The sequence below is a fragment of the Wyeomyia smithii genome, chromosome 2 (assembly GCF_029784165.1).
Source record: "Wyeomyia smithii strain HCP4-BCI-WySm-NY-G18 chromosome 2, ASM2978416v1, whole genome shotgun sequence".
NCBI lineage: Eukaryota > Metazoa > Arthropoda > Insecta > Diptera > Culicidae > Wyeomyia > Wyeomyia smithii.
The window spans coordinates 23,227,962-23,247,292 of NC_073695.1; the positions used below are offsets into that span (position 1 = coordinate 23,227,962).

At 38.1% G+C, this 19,331-nt stretch overlaps 2 protein-coding genes across 3 annotated transcripts in view; one reads left to right on the forward strand and one right to left on the reverse strand.

Annotated features, from left to right (window-relative positions):
* Window positions 1-312: 312 nt before the first annotated feature.
* LOC129723181 (fatty acyl-CoA reductase wat-like) lies at window positions 313-2,601 on the forward strand. The gene is made up of 3 exons (XM_055677220.1): window positions 313-487; window positions 550-1,148; window positions 1,207-2,601. Exons 1-3 carry the CDS (start codon window positions 366-368, stop codon window positions 2,025-2,027), a joined length of 1,542 nt encoding a protein of 513 aa, XP_055533195.1. The 5' UTR covers window positions 313-365; the 3' UTR covers window positions 2,028-2,601.
* Window positions 2,117-19,331, reverse strand: part of LOC129723182 (protein anachronism) — a 34,187-nt gene continuing 16,972 nt past the window's right edge. Inside the window, exons 2-6 of one of the 2 annotated variants that reach the window (XM_055677222.1) lie at window positions 13,050-13,277; window positions 12,859-12,986; window positions 12,562-12,771; window positions 10,687-10,765; window positions 2,117-10,619 (exon numbers count right to left, since the gene is read on the reverse strand). In XM_055677222.1, coding sequence (XP_055533197.1) covers window positions 10,241-10,619; window positions 10,687-10,765; window positions 12,562-12,771; window positions 12,859-12,986; window positions 13,050-13,277 — 1,024 coding nt within the window. In that variant the 3' untranslated portion in view covers window positions 2,117-10,240. Of the gene's footprint in view, window positions 10,620-10,686; window positions 10,766-12,561; window positions 12,787-12,858; window positions 12,987-13,049; window positions 13,278-19,331 lie in introns of both variants that reach the window. The other variant, XM_055677221.1, reaches the window with a different exon arrangement.

Genomic DNA, 19,331 nt, shown 5'->3' on the forward strand with positions numbered 1-19,331 from the left:
CAGTCATATGTAATCCACTAATCAAAAGGGTCTAACCAATAAATCAACTTTAATGTTCATTCAATTAAAAACTCCTATATTCTTGTTTGATACCTAAAAAATGAATAACTTAATTTTTATGCTCAGATTTTCACAACACAAAATGCTCGACGCTTAGATCCTTTGGTTCGTGGCATCAAAAATACACGCGCAAATGCAGTTGTACCTCGACCGGTGCTGGTCACAAAATTAATGCATTTCAAATATGTAAATTACACATTGCGCTTGCCGATCGAAACTCAATTCTGCTGGCTACGCTTTAGTTGACCAACTGCAGTGCCTCCATCAGGTCAGTGAATCATTTCAGGCAGCCGGTAGGCGTGAACATGGATTTGAAAGCTTTTGAATCCTATCACTCTCCGTTGAAGGATTTCTACGAGGGAAAAATCGTTCTGCTGACCGGTGGAACGGGATTTCTCGGCAAGCTTTACATCGAGAAGCTGATTCGGTGGGTGCTTCGGTGGCTCACTGTGACACCGTCATTACTGAGGGACACTTTTTTTGTTTTAGGTGTGGAGTTTCGAAAATTCTCTTGCTTTCTCGGGCTAAAAAAGGTCTGACCCCTAATGAAAGGTTATCTTCAATCCTCGGGTCCGAAGCGATCTTCACAGGGTACAAGGAGAATCCGGAGTTGTATCATGGTAAAATTAAAATTGTTGATGGGGACGTGAGCAAGCATCAGCTGGCAATCAGCAATGACGACATGACGTATATCATGAACAGCACAAATATCATTCTTCACGCAGCTGCTGATGTGCGTTTCGATGAGTCGTTGAAGGAATCCGTTGAAACCAATGTCAGAGGAACTAGCGAGATATTGAAAATCGCTGAACAGATAAAAGCTTTAGAAGTGTTTATCTACGTGTCGACTGCGTTTTCCAACTGCAATCGGGAAATGGTGGAGGAGAAATTCTACGAACCGGTATTCGATCCGTACGCTTTAATCAAATTGATCGAGCAGGATCAGGATGAGGAGAGTTTTCAGGTTATTAGTAAGAAAATTATTGAACCATGGCCGAACACGTACGCATTTACGAAGTCCCTGGCGGAGGAGATTGTGAGGCGTTACTCGAAAACAATTCCAATTGCAGTGATACGGCCATCAATTGGTGGGGTGTTGAAGGTTAGTACTTGAAAGAGATAATTAAATTGTTTTGTTGCTTCCAGTCACGACCACCGATAGTGATCCGATTCCCGGCTGGACGGATAACATCTACGGATACAACGGGGTGGTTGTAGGGGCTGCCACTGGAGCGTTGCGGATTTTCCACATCAACAACGATTACCGGGCGGACATCGTTCCAGCGGATTTAGTGGTCAATGCTACACTGGCAGTCGGTTGGTACGCTGCCAGTCATCGGGCAGAAACCAATATAATTAATTTCACCGTAGCGGACAATCCCGTCAACTGGGAAACGGTTATGACGGAACAGCTCAAGTGGAAAGGTAAGATTCCTTTCCTGAATGCGCTATGGATCACGACCTACAATACCACCAAATACTATTACGTATCGGAGTTTTTGAAAATCTTCTATCACGTGATCCCGGCCATTTTCTTTGATTTGGCTCTCAAGTTTAACAGTCAGAAACCGAAGATCCTCAAGCTGTACCGTAAGGTGCACAAATTCTCCGAGGTGCTGAGCTTTTTCACCAACAACGAGTGGGACTTCCGCAATGAACACTACCACAGGGTGATGGACCAAATGACCGCGGACGATCATCGGTACTTCCCGTGCGATGTGAAGAAAATCGACTGGGCTGAATTCTTGGCTAACAATCTGAAAGGCATTCGGATGTATATTATGAAGGAATCGTTGGATAACTTGCCGGATGCCAAGAGGAAGTACCGCCGGCAGAAGCTGGCACATTGCGTTCTGTTGGCGGTGTATTACGGGCTTTTTGTGTACGTTATTTATAGAGTTTTGAATGCCTACGGTCTGTTAGAGGCGGTGGGTGAATGGGCTTCGGATTACACGTCCAGCCAGTGATACGTTGAGTACTTACTGAAGGTGCAGGGAGGGGTTCATAGTTGGGTTTTTTTATGTATAATAAGCGGCTGACAGAACAAATATCTTTAATGAAAGTTTTATTATCGACTTGCTTACACGCTAGACACAACGCTTACGAGTATATTGGAGAATAATTCACATCTTACTGTCACAATACGGTAGACTACCAAGAACAGCCCTCACGCGGAGCGATACACTTAGAGCTAAGATCAAACTTACAAATCAACTATTTACAAATCAATGACGTGTGTTTGCTTACTGTTTAGTCGTGTTGCTGAATGTCATGGAAATGCGTTCCTCGTGAAAACACAACAACCTAAACTGACGTAAAGTAATAAATAACCTATAAACTAAGCGAGAAAATGTTTCTGCATGCTTGCGCTTGTGTTTTCCTTTATATACAAAAATTGCATCTTTCGTATTATCTTAAGATCTACAGGTTTAAAGCTCATACTTGCGCGTCCTACACTACCTACTGCCAAATGCTAATGCTAACTTAACTTAGTTGAAAATCAGTTTCTTCAAGAAAAATAAATAAATCTGTCTCAAAAGATCAGGCTGACCGCGCGTCATCGCGTAGCCGAATATACCCTAATAATCTTACCTTAGCGGGACTCTCTAATAACGAGGAGTAATCTAAGCGTTTGTGTTTTTTGTTTCCCAATCTGCGACAAATGCTGTTCGATACCGCTATCCGTTAACCGGTTAAGTACATTCTATGGATTTCAGGAACTCTAAACCTATTATTACTGTTCTTCGTTTTAATATGTATGCTCTCTCGAGGGGGGTCGCGTTCACACTTGTCTCATCGCACTCCGACAAAAGTCCGTCCACACAATCAAACTACATGCTAACCGTACGGCTACGCTAATTTTTTACTGTTCGTATTACTGGTTGGTTACAAAGTAAGCGAGTAACTGTAGACGACGCCGTAGGATTGAAATCGACATATCAAAATACCAACCCTTTCATGTTTGTGTTTTTGATGTCTGCTAAAACATATAATACCCAGTGGGACAGTAGATATGAGGGTTCATTCACGTAGTCTGTTCGGTATCCTGATCGATTGGCTGACGCTGAGGAATGCTAACAAGTGATAGTGAAATTTAAACTGGCGCTGGAAGGTATCGTCTAAAGCATCAAAACATCTGTGGCTGAAAGCAGGGCTGGCTTAAGGATTACTTAATTTTTCGATCGTTGAGAATAATATAATTGAAAACCCGGATATAAAAAATTATTATTAAGGAACTCATCAAAAAGTTGGAATCCACGTTATTTCGAAAAATAAAAATTTCAAATTTTTCAAGCTTTTGTTTCTGTACCACCATTTTTGCCTACATTTCTCAAGAAAGTGATCATGGCATAGTAATTCGAACCCAGTTGTTTCAGAAATCCAGGTTATAATTGTAGAAAAATGATACCATTTTTACCAAAATTGCTTGTCGTGCATTATCCCGGCTCCGGAAATACGCAAATTGAATGGTATTTAAACTGGTCTCCAGAAACCAAAAACCGCCATGTTGGATTTCAAAATGGCTTCTAAGCATCATTCCGGTTCTGAATACACTCATAATCGGTGGAATTTCGTCAATTTATGTATTGCTTATTTTCCAATCGATTGCTGGAAGAACGAAGAAGATCAATTGAAAATCGAACGAATTATAATCATTGGAATTCAGAATTGTTAAAAATTTTGTTGGAAGTATTCAGATTTTAGTTTTACTCCTATGGAAGATTTTTCTTAAAGGCCAAGTTGTACTTAAAAGAAGATTTTCACATCTTCCAACGTTTTTTTCCTGTGATCTTTCCATTAAAAAAGCTTAAGTGTGTTTCCCATGAGTGCTCCGTTTGTTTGCTTATTAATGATTTTTTATCATTGCAAATGCAATCATTGCAAACTACAGAATAGAAGAAGGGCCTTCAAATGCTGGAGGGAGTATCAAATTAGGTCCGACCCTTCAAAGTTACTATTGCACACCTGTCACTGAGTCATACGATCACATTGGACTGCCAGCTGAAACATGGACACAACTGGTTGATGTTGCCTTGGCATTTTGTCATCCGACAATAGCTTAGTGAGAAGGTGCGACGTGAACATAGGCGCGAAAACCATACTTCGCGCGTCTGTTCACCAAAATGGTGCAGCTTAACCGTTATGAACTCGGCAACTTTAACACACGCAAGTACTCGGCAGGGTACCCGGGTACATACTAAAATGAAATGCTTGACCGATTTTCCATCTTGACCTGTCAAAAGATTGGAAAATTCGTCTATTTTTTATACGGGACCTAGAGAGCCATTAGTTCCCATATGGTTCCTGTGAATCCGAATCTTCGGAACCATGTTCAAGATCGGAAATCTGTCCCGAAATGGCCATTTCGGACAACTCATCAGATGGACTCAAAATGAATGAAAATCAACTCCTAGAGTGATTTCATGAACTTTGATATCAATGCTAGTCAGTTCAATAGAAAATTGTGCAAATTTGTTTCACCGGAACATGCTCCTGAATATCCGGATTTACAGGAACCAGTTGTGGTCACTGGTTTATGTTCAATCTTTCGACAAAAAAGCAAGAAGCATTTCATTTTGTGGGTCCCGGGTACCCTGCGGAGTTCTTATGGGGTAAAAAAATTCGAAGCCTTTCCGTTTGACTCCCCCCCCCCCCCTCCTGCTATGAACAGTCTGATGATGGAAAATGGTTTATTTCCACTAGCTAAGAGCATTTCATAAGTTTCAGCTGGCTGAGTTGAGGTTATCCTTGTTTTTTGAAGCAATAAAGTCTGGAAAGGTACCCGGGACCCTGCGGTTAAAGGCAGAGTTTTACTTCGAAAAAAGTTGTCCTCTTTTAACGTTTTTTCTTTCTTGGGGTTGTCATAAAATGCGTAAGTGGATTTCCCATGAGTGCTCCTTTTGTTTGTTTATAAAGAATGCCTCGAAATGAAGTTTTCCATTCTGAGCGGCTACTAGCTTAGCCTTGAGCCCAGGTCAGATTGTTACCGACTTCTTTGATTTCCTTGTTGAGGCTGCGTCGCCACGGGTCTACCTCTTTTTAGATGTTCTGCTGGATTTCAATTCAGCACTTGCTTTCAGAAATTGTTTTCGCTTCTCGAAGTGTGTTGTTTGTTCCCGAATTTCTGTTACTATCGAATCCTGATGGCACCAGTTATAGAGTTCGGCATTTGAGATCCAGTTGTGGGACTACTAGGCATGAATTATATATGGTTGATGAAGACCTGCAGCTGAAACTGAAACACACCTCTTCTCGCTGTCGTATAGTAGCACAGATTTCGAATCGAAAATTCGAGTTTCGATGCGCAAATTAGCCTGGTTAGATCTTCATATGTTTCCTATAGTCGCAAAATCAGCCCTAGCGTTCACGATCGTTGCACTTATGTCGCACTTGGCTACCGAGATATTGGAAGCTTTCGACTTTCTCCACTAATTTCCCTGCTACTGTAGAGTTGGAAGGATTGTCCACGTTTACATCCAACGGTTTGGTTTTGTTGTCGCTGATGTTGTGGAGCGTACAGCCATGTCGCCGAGCTTACTCTGCATGTCAGAGTGCTGTTTTGCTAGTAATGCAACGCCATCAGTTAAATCGAAGTCTTTGAGGTGCTCCATGGTGATAGGCTGCCAGAGTAGCCCACGATTCGGAACGCGGTCAATTGCACCTACCATGATCTTATCGATAATGATGAGGAACAGTAGCGGTGATAATATACATCCTTACCTCACACCGGCGACTACCCGAATAGGATCGAACAAAAGGCTCAGTTATGGACGACTCTGCATGTGACAGCCTCGTAATCTGTTTCGATGGGGTTGGCGATTTTATCTAGGTCTCTTTTGCATCTCTGGGTGCTCCACAGATTGTCGTGGTTAAGTCGGTCAAAAGGTTTTTTGTTATAAAAACCTTTCTTGGACTCTTGGAATTCATTGACCTGCTCCAGGATAATGCAGAGCCTAACAATAAGAAACATCATCCAGGATCATCCGGCACGAAATCCTGGCCAGCTACCGAAACGTGAAGAAATTGTCAATTGGTCAGTGGGGTCGATTAGCAGCCGGTCGTGTCCTTCACAAGCATTTTTGTTTTCATCCTAGCTCACCTCAGGCATTGCTGTCGCTCTTTTTCTTTATCAGCCAAGGAGTCCGCCCAGGCTGGCTTGGTCCGTCTACAAGGCTATTTAACTCCAGAGTCGAATACTGTTGATGGGCTTCGTTCATGGCTCCTCGAGTTTTTGCCTGCTCTATCGCGGCTTTTGCTTCTCCCCACTGTCCTATCTTCGGCCATTCCGGTTCTATCTGTTATCTACTCTTTCCTTTGGGTGCCCAGCTAACCAGATCATTTTCACTAGTCTCGATAAAGGTGTGTTACTCTACGTTGCTACTATCCTACTCTGATCTCCAGTTCACCAGTAATCATCCAAGATTATGTTTGAGTAATTGTAAACATTATGATTTTTGTTATTATATTAGGTCAACTTCGACGCAGATTGCCAATAATATTTTTCTATTTTGTCGGACATTATTTAGTTCAATACTGAGAAATTTTATTAAAAACACCCCAATTTTTTTTCAATCGTCATTTTGATTTGGCTGAAACATTGCACAGATGATCGCAAGCATGAAATTTTTCACTCGCTCGCAATATTCGATGCAAATGTGTTCTTTGATTGAACACGTAGCTTCCAATTATTTTCACTTGCGTGCAAGTTCTTTATACAAATGCTGCGGAAGTTGCAATAGACTAAGGGTGTCATAGATTTTCCTACAAAAAGAGTATACAATGTTAAAAAAAATGTTTAGATCTATTTTCTCCAAGATCAAAACAACTATTCATGTTTAGCTGACATTTCGTAAAGCTCAAACTTTTGAAAAGGAAGTTTTTCAAAAAAATTTATTTAAAATCATAGTTTTGCGTTTTTTCTTAAATTTTTTCAATGTCTCAAAGTGTACAATTTTTCCGGTAGGATCATTTTCTCCTGTCTGTTCACAAATTTGCCAAAGATATCATACCAATCGTTAACCAAGGTTTTCCTTTACTTTTTTTCATTTCTCCATGACCGGACAGCCATAAATGTTTAGACGACCTGTTGTAGTTTTTATTAAAAAACTTAAAAAATGAACTTGAAATGAAATTAAACAATGAATGATTTTTAACCGGAGGTTCACACATCTTCTGTGTGGTCAACAAAATAATGATCAATTATGGTGTAAGTGTATAAAATTAGGCATACACATAAAATTTATCACCTTGACGGTTTTTGTGATGCATTTTATTATTTCTCAGGACTTCCATCGTCACCACCGATTTCACGAGTCGAATGAAAAAGTTAGTCAACATTGCGTTTTGAGAGAGATCGTTTGGCGTTTTTTCATCGTCTCTCTCTCTCTCTTCTTGAGTAGGTATCTCTAATATGAACCTTGTGCAAAGTTTCAGCCAGAACGAAAAAAAGGGTTACCATTGTCTACAAATTCTTCAAATAATGATACAAAATCTCTTTCCCGGGTCGAAATAAGTATCTTGTGATGATAGGGAGAAAACAGAAGTAGAGGCCTGTAGGCCAACAAGGATTGCAGGAACGGGTTCGAACATATCTAATACTATTTCACAAAATATACAGTTGAATGGGGCCTGCTGCTGAACAAAAGAAAGGTATCCGCAGAATTGGGATGCTTATTAATAATAGTGAAAACCACAAAAAGATTCCTCAAGGTGGAGTGCTGTCTGATTTACTGTGGTCATGTTCACTTATTGTGAATGATCTCCTCAATCAATTAACAGCTGATGGTTTCGAAGTCATCAGCTTTGGATGTGTAAAATTCGACAACGCAATTAAAGACAGAATGCAATCTGCACTAAAATGTATTTTACAATGGTGCCAAAATGAAGGGTTTTACATAAAGCCTTACAGGACACTTATGATTACATACTCTCGCAGGAATGAAAGACATTCAAAGCCCTAAATTGAATGGATCCGAAGTATAATATTCGTCTGAAGTTGAATATATTGGAGTTATACCAGATGAAAAACTAAATTGGAGCTCACATCTAGATTACGTGATAAGGAAAGCTTCGAAAGCTTTCTAGGCGAACAAGAAAACGTTCGGAATGGAATAGGAATTAGACCTGAAAATCTGCGATGATCCACTGGATTTAATATGCTTCCATTAAACCGATATATAAAGATGGAAGTTGTGAAGAGTGCTCGTAGGCTATAAAATACTACTATCCATAAGGTAATCTGATTAGACATTCAAGTATACTGAAAGTCAAATAAATTACTTATTGAGCATCTTAGTAGAATGGAATTGAATATTGAGAATAGGTTGTGTTTCTATTTAAATCTACTACAAAAGATTGAATACCCGGCAGACCACACAAGCACTGATAATGGTTGTATGTAGCAACCGAAATACGTATCTGCGTACGGTATAAAAGTATAGTTTAATTAAATGTAAACATAACCTATACCGAAAGTTTTCGAAACTAATCTGCCTGTAAGTGACTGAAACAGATCGTCAAATATGGCAATCAGGGGAACCAATTACTCTACTAGGATCGATAATCTTCTATATAGGATAAAAATGTATAATAGTACGAGAGCCGGGATTACAGGTTCTGCGCTAAAGGTTGCAGTGCCAAACTTCAGTTCTTTTGCATACAAAAATTGAAAATTCATTCTGTACAGGGCAAAATAAAAATAGAAAAAATGCCATAAATCCCACAAATATTTTTGGAAATCTATTAAGTTTACATTTCAAATATTTTTCTGCAGTTTGGTACCAAATAATTGAGGAACAGTAATGAATTCGTCAAAAACGCATTTTGAAATTCGTATTTTTTTAAAGCGCGCTTCTTTGTTTTCTATGTTACCTCTTACATACTGTTTAAAATAATTTGGAAAATTATGAGTAAAAAAGCAACGTTTTTACCAAGTTTAAGCATGTAAACTTACTTCCAGAGTCAAATCATTTTCCCATCTCTTGTTCTGGAGAATACCATGCCTTTGAAGAGGAATGATATAAACAACGTAAAAAACATGCAAAACTTGTTTATACACGAAAAAATGCTTGATATCATTTTACTGTATATCAAACCGTTTCTGTCATTATGTCAAATGTATACATTGCATTCAATGTGATACAGCGTAGTTTCATTGTTTTAACGTGATCAAAATTTGGTCATTTTGTTTCAAAACACCAAATAAACGAACGAATTTCGCTCAATATCATAAAACTGATAATACAGCATCACGAGTCCGACGAAAGATACCGTCAAATTGCAGAAGTCGCCCAACAACGCAAATATACGGTTGCAAAGCTTGTACAGAAATTTAAAAAAAGGTGATGTTTTTCACCGGAAGTTCCCGGATTGACAGCGCTATCCGAAAGATCAAAGTTTATCAGCCCCGAAAAAAGCAACACAAACTGGAAGTGAGTTTTTCCTCCATATGACACTTTAAATAGTGCGAAATCGTCTTCATTAACAAGGTCTTAGGAGTAGAGTAGCTCTCAAGAAGCCCTGGTTTTTCGGCGAAAAATATCATGAAACGGATGAACAGGGTACGAAATCACATATCATGGAACTGATGATTAGAAAAAGGTCATTTGGTCAAACGAGACCGAAATAATGTTACTTGAGATTGATGATATCACTCGAAAATAGTGTAGGACCCGCTCTTGCCCAAATATAGTGGAGGTGAGGGTTTCCATCCTTTATCTACATTCTAGACAATTGAGTTCAAAATGAAAAAAAATCTTTTTATCAACTACCCAAATAATCGTCTGACACTTTTAAAAGTGAGCATTCCAGTTGGTCAGGAATAAATTCGATAAAATTTTATCCTAAGGTAGATTTTCCCAACCAGCAATTTCGTATGGCCCAAGTGTTGTGAATCATCGGCACTTTCCCTTGGCCACCACCATTAGTCATCCTCAGCAACAGCCATTAACGGTGCGCATCCAATCGGTTCGTTCACACACGCCACACTCACGTACAAAATACAAAAAAAAAAAAAAAAACAGGTAATCGAACCAAAAAGTAATACCAACCTTCCTAATACTATCGCTACTGCTACTAAACTGCAACTATAAACTAACCGGCACACCGCGGCGGTGGTGGTGGGGTGATGGGGAGATTCAAGTGATCACTCACGTGTGTTCAGCTTTCAACTTGCAACGAATCAGAGTTTCCGTTCCTCCAGCGAAGCGGACGCCGAGTAATCCTCTTCACTTTCCGCCGAGTTGAGCGCAGCTGTGACGTGACGGTGGTGAGTCAGGTGACGTTTCTTGTGCGGTTTGGTCAGCGAGTGGTGCGCGTGAACCGACGGGTGCTGCTTGATTTCGACCTCTTCCGTTTCGTACGAGTTACCGCCGGTGGACGACGCTGACGCTGAGGACGCGGCCGACGCCAATCCATCCAGCCGGTAGCGGACGTTGTAGTTGCCCCCGTAGTGGTGCTTCGGGCGGAACAAACGATGATGCGGGTGCGGGTTGTGGTGACTGGTGAAGTAGTGATGCTGCGGGAAGGTCTTGTGGATTGCGACGTCTATGCGTGGGACGCTGGAGGAAAAATTTGATTCAGTGACTCAGTACTCGGCGTGACGACAAACGTTAGTTGGGTACTTACTGTGGCACATCGTCCATTTCATGAGAGGTCCATGAGAGTGAGCTTCGGAAAAAATTCCATGGAAGTACGGTTGCTGTTGCTAAAAGAGAGAAACAGCGTGACGCATTAGCAGGAGAATTTTGGAATGATCAGAATTAGCCTAGAGTACGATTAAAAATACAAGCAAACGATCGTAATAAAAGTCATCGATTGAAAGCGAAATTTTTCGATCGATGCAATTTTGCGGTTGCTAGAAAGCAACCGCTAGCAAATATTTGGCCAATTAGTTAAGGGAGCATCTCTCGGAAGCACAAACAATTTTGCTTCGTGCAGCGGCTTTTCGTCGGTTAGTTCGAATATTAGCGCAAAATCAAACATAAACAATCATAAATTACTACACAGTAAGTAGATCACATCAACAAATCAAGAAATACACCTAAAACGCAACTGAAAAGGAAAACTCTGTTGATGCCTTCGTTACCTCTCTTCAATTCCAATGCAGTGCTTAGATTTTTTTCGAGGTTGAATCCACCTGCTATTCGGGCCAATCTGAAGCCGTTTTGAGCCATTATGCCCCGCCTCCTTATGACCCATCCCAACATAAACCACCAGTCCAGCTCGCGACGTTTAGGAAACCGTTTCGGTGTCTAGTCAAAACTATCTGCCTTCGCCCGCATCGCACTCGGTTTGGCTTGGCAACGCTCAGCATTTTTGGATGGTGGTGGTGGCGGTTGAAAAGTGAATGAAAATTCCACACCAATCGCGTAAACAAAACCGAAAATATCCATTTCCCGCCGACTGTGCTCAAAAGGGCAAAAAGTGCACAAAGTAGCCAATCAAAAACAGAAAAATAAAAATCGCCCGCAATTAATTGCAACCGTTTGCAGTGCAGTGGCTTCGGAAATCGGCTGCGAGAATAAAACCCCGCCGAAACCCGTCGGATGTTATTATACCTCGCTTTTGTTCGCGCCACTTCCCAGAGCACGAGACGTTTGGTCTACAGCAAGTAAACGCCGGCCGCCCGCTCGCTCGCTTGCTCTTTGTTGTGACTTTGATTAACTTCCAAACCAGGGGACAAAATAGTCGAGGTAGCGAACGTCAAAACAACATTCATAAATGGCTTTCGGTTCACAGATCGTTTGTTTATTGATCTTTGCGAACTCGCGGGAATTATTGGTGGTGAATCAGCGATGACGTTCGATAGGAAGTAGGCAATTTTTTGAATTTTTTGGAATCAATATCTTCAAAAACATCTTTTGTTTTATGCAAGTTAACAAAGAATAATTTCAATCAAAATTTCTTTTGAATGCCATGTTGAACAGAGCGCACGAAGATGGCGACGTTTTGGGCCAAGATAAACGGAAATAATGTGCCCAATCAGCGACCTTAGTCGCTGTTGTCACCCGGCGGTTCAGTCGGGTTTCATAAACGAAAAAGTATCGCGCGACGATTTTTTTCTTCGTACCGAAAAAAAAAATCTAAAACGTTTAATGTTAATATCGGCTGTCGCAGGGGAAATTCAACACCACCAAACCGCGGCTAGGATATAAGCCCTAGCAGAACGGATATACCTTCGGTGCGGTAAACAAACGTGGGAACAACGTGCCTCAGGAATGCGTACACTTCGTGTCCGGTGTCCGTTAGCAAGCGCTAGCGAGCGAGCGGCTCGCGTTCGGGTGGCGTTTCGCTATTTGAAACAACCGATGTACGATTTCGTTTCCTGGGCATGAGTTCCGGGAGTCACGATTTCCGCGATACAACGGCGACGACGACATGACGATCTTGATAGTACTTTCCTAGAATCGCAATTACGTCGGAATATCGGAATTTGAGAGTTGGAACTTAAAACTGTTTCTTATGGTTAGATGAAATAAAAAGCCAGAACAACACACTTACCGTTTGATTTACTTGCCTCGGAGCATTCGGTAGGTGAGAAAAACCGTGACGCCTGCAGAGGATTGTCATCTTGATCCTGAACGTCGATTGCGATGCCAAAATTACGGTTCGGTTTATCCCACAGCTTAACCGCCAGCAGGGTATCGAGCGTGATCCAGCCACGGAAGTTGCGGGTGATCGTGATACTGCTGCAGATTCGCTTCTTGCGCTCTGAGGACAAATTATCTAGAGTGGAATAATAGTCATTGATGGGGAGCTCAACACCGGAACCAACGGGGTGAGAACGGACGGACTAACCTTTGCTCTTCTTACGCCAGTACACAGACGCGGTGACTCGAATCATCTGCTCGGCTGGGTCCTTGCAGTTGTCGGAGTCACGTCGATTCCAGCCTTCCGTCGCATTACCGGCACCGGTCATGTACAACCTAATTATATTTTGGTTAATTTATTTTAAAACTACACTCGGTTGGTTTAGTAATTGGACCTACCTCAAAATTGCCGAACTGACCGAAGTGTAAGGCTTACTATGGGTAAGACGAAAGAACAGATTCCAGGTATAATCGTCATCCCAGTAGCTCTGGTTGGTGTGCTTCGGCAGGTCACATACTGCGGAAAATGCCATTTCATGAGTGGGACCCACCTGGCCAACGGAATCGTTTCGCATCAAGCTGGACTCGATGCTATGCTTGATGTTGCCGATTATGTGCTTTTCAATGCTGCAGGAAAGACGAAATAGGACACAATATAAGAAGTTGCTTCAATTTTGTTCTTAGATTTCAATGCAGTACGAGTTTTTTAAGATTCCAAACGGCGAGTTTTAAACATTGATAATACAAAAATAATTCATCAGCAATTTGAAACTCACAACTTTTTTAACCAAAACACAAAGTATTTCTGTTTTTATACGGTTTTCTTCATAGATTGCGTGAAAGAGTATGTGAAAATATAAATCCTAACAAACAAATACGTTCCAGCAGTAGGAGTGGATTTTTGGTGGAAATTCACTGAGCATATTACTATCAATTCTGAGCCGTTTTTCACCAAAGGTAAAACCATTAACTCTCTAGTGCCCAGTGCCGCCTTTGGACGGTCTTCAGTTGAATCTCTAAAAAGCTTCAATCAATACTTAAAAAGTGTTCATAAAGTTTCAAAGTGGTTTTTTCGAAGTCCGTCTGAAAATTAATTTGGGCACTAGAGGGTTAAGATAAAATATGGAATGTTTTGTACACTTAGTTTTTAGGTTTGAATTTTTTCTTTGAAAATTCCAATTTGTAATTTATGTCGTTATTACAAATAGCTATTACAACATACGATTTTTCAAATTGAAGGTTCCTTAACACATGCTAGATTAACAAACCGAGGAAAGAGAGGAACTTAGGATAGTTTAAAGCAGTATATTCAAAGGAGAATAATGAATTAAAATCTGGAATTGAGAGACTGATCTGGAAGTACACTAGAATCACCTAAACAAAGCCGTGAAAACTCCGAAATCCTCGTAAAAACAACCTTGATTTGTAAAAAGTTTTCATGATGTCTGCTGAATACTTTTGAAAAAAACTGCAAATCAGGTTTAATTTCACTTATAAATCAAGTTTAAAATGAGAAAAAAACAAGGGTTGTATGCAAAGGTTGACCGCGAAGTTGATGTAGAACTTAGAATTAAGGTTTGTTACATTACTTGTATTGAATATGTTCGTGCATATCGTGCAACACTGGCACAACTCTGAAGTTATAGTTTTGAGAAAAAGACGTTAGGAAATTTCCGTCAAGCTGCGAAATTGAACTGAAAATAGTTTCTTTCAACTAAACTGTTTACTGATTTACTGCTCTTGTATCACAAATTCTGAAAACCTTCGTCTTCTGATCAAAGTTGTTATCACATAATATGTTCTGGATGCAACATCCAACACCGCGATATACTGTTGCATACTTGACAGTGCGCTGCACCTCTCGCTATCTGCCTCTACCGACATAAACAAAATTTTGATGTCCTCGGCCACAAAAAGTAGTGTGCGACACCTTCTAATATTTGCCTCTATATAGAATAAGGCAATTCAAACGGCAATTCGATTGTCTTCCAGGTCGCAACACGGTCTTCGTGTTTGCCTAACTTGGCTTGGCTGCATCAAACTTCAATGCTTGGCAATGCAGCTATAATGATAATTGAAAACACACAATTGTTCATCATTCTATCAAGCCAACGACATACTGATTATTGTGATCCATCATGTGGTTACATCAGTATTACTGTTTGAAATATTTCATTCCAACGTTAAACCTTGGTTTTGGCTTCCGCATGATGTATCTCGATACAGTCCGGTAAGACGTGGTCCTACGTCAAGAAGTAAGGAAACATCTGTGAATTTAAAAATTCAATCAATATATATTCGTTAGACGTTTTAAAGGCCGTTACAAATTTCATTTTCATTTTATGTCACCCCCCTTCAAAATGTTGAAAATTGGAAGGGGAAGAAAAAAAGTTCAAGCCGTGTTGTTATTATTATTGACTTTTCGACAGCGTATATGCTTAATTTAGCAACAAACAAGTCCAGTGACAGTGAAAGTGTCATCAAAAGGCAAGCCAAATGATTAATAATGATTATAATGTGATATTTTTCAACACACTTTTGCCTGCAAGTTATAAACGTCGTAACTTGCACACAATTTTTTATGAAAGCTTTTCCTTTTTTTTCTTCTCAATGTTATTTATTTTTGCCCTCCCCTCAGCTAACTTTGATAACCGTGGACATAAAAACTATTCAAAATTTGTATCAGCCTAACTGCGTAAAAACATTTCGTACGACTCGCGTACATTGATGCGTAAATAGGACGCATGAACAAGTTAGGCGTAAAAATTGTAAAAAAAAAGCGGTGCAGACTTGTTGAAAAATGAAATTTCCGCTAATTAGAGGGAAAAAAGAATGAGCAAATTAGCACAAAATGTAAGAAATTTGTTGAACAAAAAAATGAAGAAGCAATAGGGAATATGATAAAAATCTAATGATAAAGACACAAAGATATATTATAGTAAGCTGAAATTTGGACGCGAGAGATATCTACAATACAAGAAAGCAATAATCAAATGAGAAATGGTAAATCTAGATGTATTCGAGAGAAGTCAAGTATAAAAATGGAAAATACACATTTAGAGTTAAACAAATCGTTAAATGAAGGAAGAAAGAAAACTGCGGGAAATAATCATAAAGGAGATAAAGATAAAAAAATTAAGAAAAGAACTCGGAAAACGAAAACAGGAAATGAAAATATAAAAAAAGGGGAAGGATAGAGTAAATGAAAAAGTAATAAGTAAAAACAAGAATGATCAATCAAACAGAGAAAAAGGAGACAAAACGGGAGTGGAAAAGAGAAAGAATATTGAAAAAAAATCTTAATTTATAATAGAAGAGAGAAAAAAACAAACGATATTAGGAAATAAGAAACCAAAATATTTAAGTGTAAGAAAAATAGAAAAGTCATGTTCAAAACTAGATTTGAAAAATTAATGAAACGCAACAAACGAAAGCCTTATAAGAAAAGTTAAAACTACGATGAAAAAATGAAACATAGAACTTAACCAGAATATGAGGATCGGTATAGGCAAGGAGTAATAGAAAGGAAGACTAGGATTTAATTAGATATAAATGAATAAAAGAATAAGGAAACATGAAATATAAACGCAAATCAAAAACGATTAATTAAAAGAATAGATGATCAAATAATCACATAATAAAAAAAGAAATCGAAATAGAAATAGGAACGGTGAATTAGAATAGAAAGAAACAACCGAAAAAAGACATTTTTAAAAAAGTTTTTTGAAACAATCAAATTAGAAACAAAAGAAAACTGCTAAGAGGGAAGAAATGGAAAAGAAAAATTGGAAAGATAAACAGAAATACGAATAGAGAAATAGAACAAAAAGAAGCAATAGAAAAATGAGATTTGTAAAAAAATAAGAAAGGAAACGGAGAACGGATATAGAGAAGGAAAATATGGAATGCGATAAAAAACGATACACAAAGTAACAGAAAACATGGAAGGTAACGGAACAAAATAGAAAATTAAATTAAAATAAAATTTATAGAAAAGCGAATGGGAACGAAATGGGGAAAGAAAATCGGAAGGAGACATAGAAATAGGAATAGAGGAATCGAATCAAAACGCACATTCGAAAAAAAAAATGGCAAAAAAAAGGAGAGAGCAAATAGAGAAGAAAAATATAGCAAGTACATAAGACAAAAAAATAACAAATAAATTGTAACAGAAAAGCTGGAAAGTATTGGAAAAATGGACAAATGAAAAATTAAATGACAACCAAAAGAAAACAGCTAAGGGAAAAAAAACGAGGAAGGAAAATCGGAAAGTAAAATAGAAATAAGAATAGAGAAATAGAATAAAAAAGGGCAATCGCAAAAAGATTTTTCAAAAAATGAGAGAGGAAATGAAGAACGGAAATAGTGAAGAAAAAAACGAAATAAAATGTAAAATAAGAGATAATGAGTGAAGGAACAAAATAGTAGATGAAGCCTGAAAATTGAAATTAAAAACAATAGCAAAAGCTAAAGAAAAAATGGGATAGGAAAATCGGAAGAGAAATATAAATAGATATGTAGGGATAAAATAAAAAGGAGCAATCGAAACACGATATTTGTAAAGAAAATGGGGAACGGAAATAGAGAAGAAAAATATAGAATGCAATACAAAACAATGAAACGAAATATAACAGAAAAGCTGAAAAGTGATAAGAAAAATGGAAGATGGAGTTGAAAAATTTAAGTAAGAATTAAAAGAAAACTGTTAAGGGGAAAAAAATGGGAAAGGAAAAACCGAAAGAGAATTGAAATAGGAATAGAGAAATAGACTGAAAATGAGCAATCGAAAAAAGGGATTTATAAAGAAAATATGAAATAAAATGAAGAACGGAAATGGAGAAGAAACATATAGAATGTAATACAAAAAAAAATTAAAAACTTAAATGTAACAAAAAAGATGAAGAATTTTTAAACATAACATACATTGGAAACAATGACAAAGGCTAAGAGGAAAAATTGAGAGAGGAAAATTAGAAAGAAAAACAGAAAAAAAAATTGAGAATTAGAATAGAAGGGAACAATCAAAAAAAAAAAAATGGTTGAAATTGGTAAGTAATATGGAAAGGAACATGAAAAGGGTAGTAAAAAAAGAAAATGAAAAATAGACAAGAGGGAGAAAGGTGAGATGAAAAAGTGAGTGGTAAAGAAATACAGAAATGAAATAGTAAACTGAAATGGAGACACGAATGATACACTATACAATAATAGTTTCAATTAAACCCGAAATGTGAAATCCAGAACCTATATCATCGAACTGGGGCATGAATTGAAAATATTCTAAGAAATAGTAGAGAGATGAAAATGAAAATCTCTAAAAGAAAAAAAAACATAGAAAAAAACGAAGGAGGGTGAATGAGAAATGAACACCGAAAACGAAAATGGGTAATGAAAACAAGAAAAAAAGATGAAAAAATAAAGAAGCAGGACATAAAAATAGGAGTGAACAACAGAAAAGCAAATTTAGAATTGGAAATAAGAAGGGGATATGAAAAGATGCTCAAGGAAAACGTTAGTAAAAAGAGAAAAATAAGAAAAACAAGTGGATAAGCAATGGAACAGAGGGAACAGGAAATTAGAAATAATGTCAAAGGAAAATTACGACAGTAAACTGGGAAAAGTGAATAAGAAAAAGTAAACGAAAATAAGACGTAAACATGTTTATAAGCGGAGGATAATCAAAAAAACATATTTAGTAAAAAAAATCAAACAATAAAAAGACACGAAATTCAAATAAGAAAAGTTGAAATAAAAATTGAAAGAGAATCAAAGAACGGGGAAATCACAAAAGACAGAAAGAAATAGAAACGAAAGAGCCAACCTTAGGAGAATAATTGAATATAGAAATGATACAAACTGTATAATAATAAGTAACAAAATAAGAAATCCATTTCATTAGAAGTAATGAAAAATATAACAAAAGAGATCGAACAAATGAAAATAGTTGGGTGATGAAATAAAGTAGCGAAACGGGTAAGAATATATAGAATATACAGTTAAAATCAATGATCTTCGGAGATCTTACCAGTAGTAGAGAATATTGAGTGAAAAAATCAGAGAGTTGTGTGCAAAAGCACGATAACGTAAGGTTATTTTGTTTCATTATACTCAATAGACAATATGTGAAAAAAGTGATGGTGTTATTTTCTCGCTCCAATGCACTTTTCGTGTTCCTTATAGGTCCTGTAACAATTGAGCGAGATTTCAGATCGATCGGTAGAACCATATTTTTGCGCCATTTTTTTCAAGTTTCGATTCGATTTAATATTGAAAAATCAATTTTTTTAAATCTTGTTCTCCAGACACCTCCAGATGATTCTTAAAAATATATCGATACATGATATTTGTAGGAAATTTTCCTGGGGAAAACCCTTCTTAAAATCGTAACTTTAATTCTATTCAAAGTTTGCAGTTTGCTTTAATTCTTTTAATAATGGCAGCTGGAGTCGATTTCCGACCTCTGAATATAGACCCCGGCTTGGAAACACTCATATTAGTAAGTATTTGGCGTTTGCAGTCGAATTCAGCCCTTTGAGTATCATCTGGGTTCAAAAAATAATCATTGGGGCGGTATTTGGTCGTTTTTAGAAGCCGTAATCCGACAGCTCGATTTTTGGGCTCTGTGCGATACGTGTACAGAAACACCCATATTAGGTGATATTTGCCCATTTTTTACTGTTTACT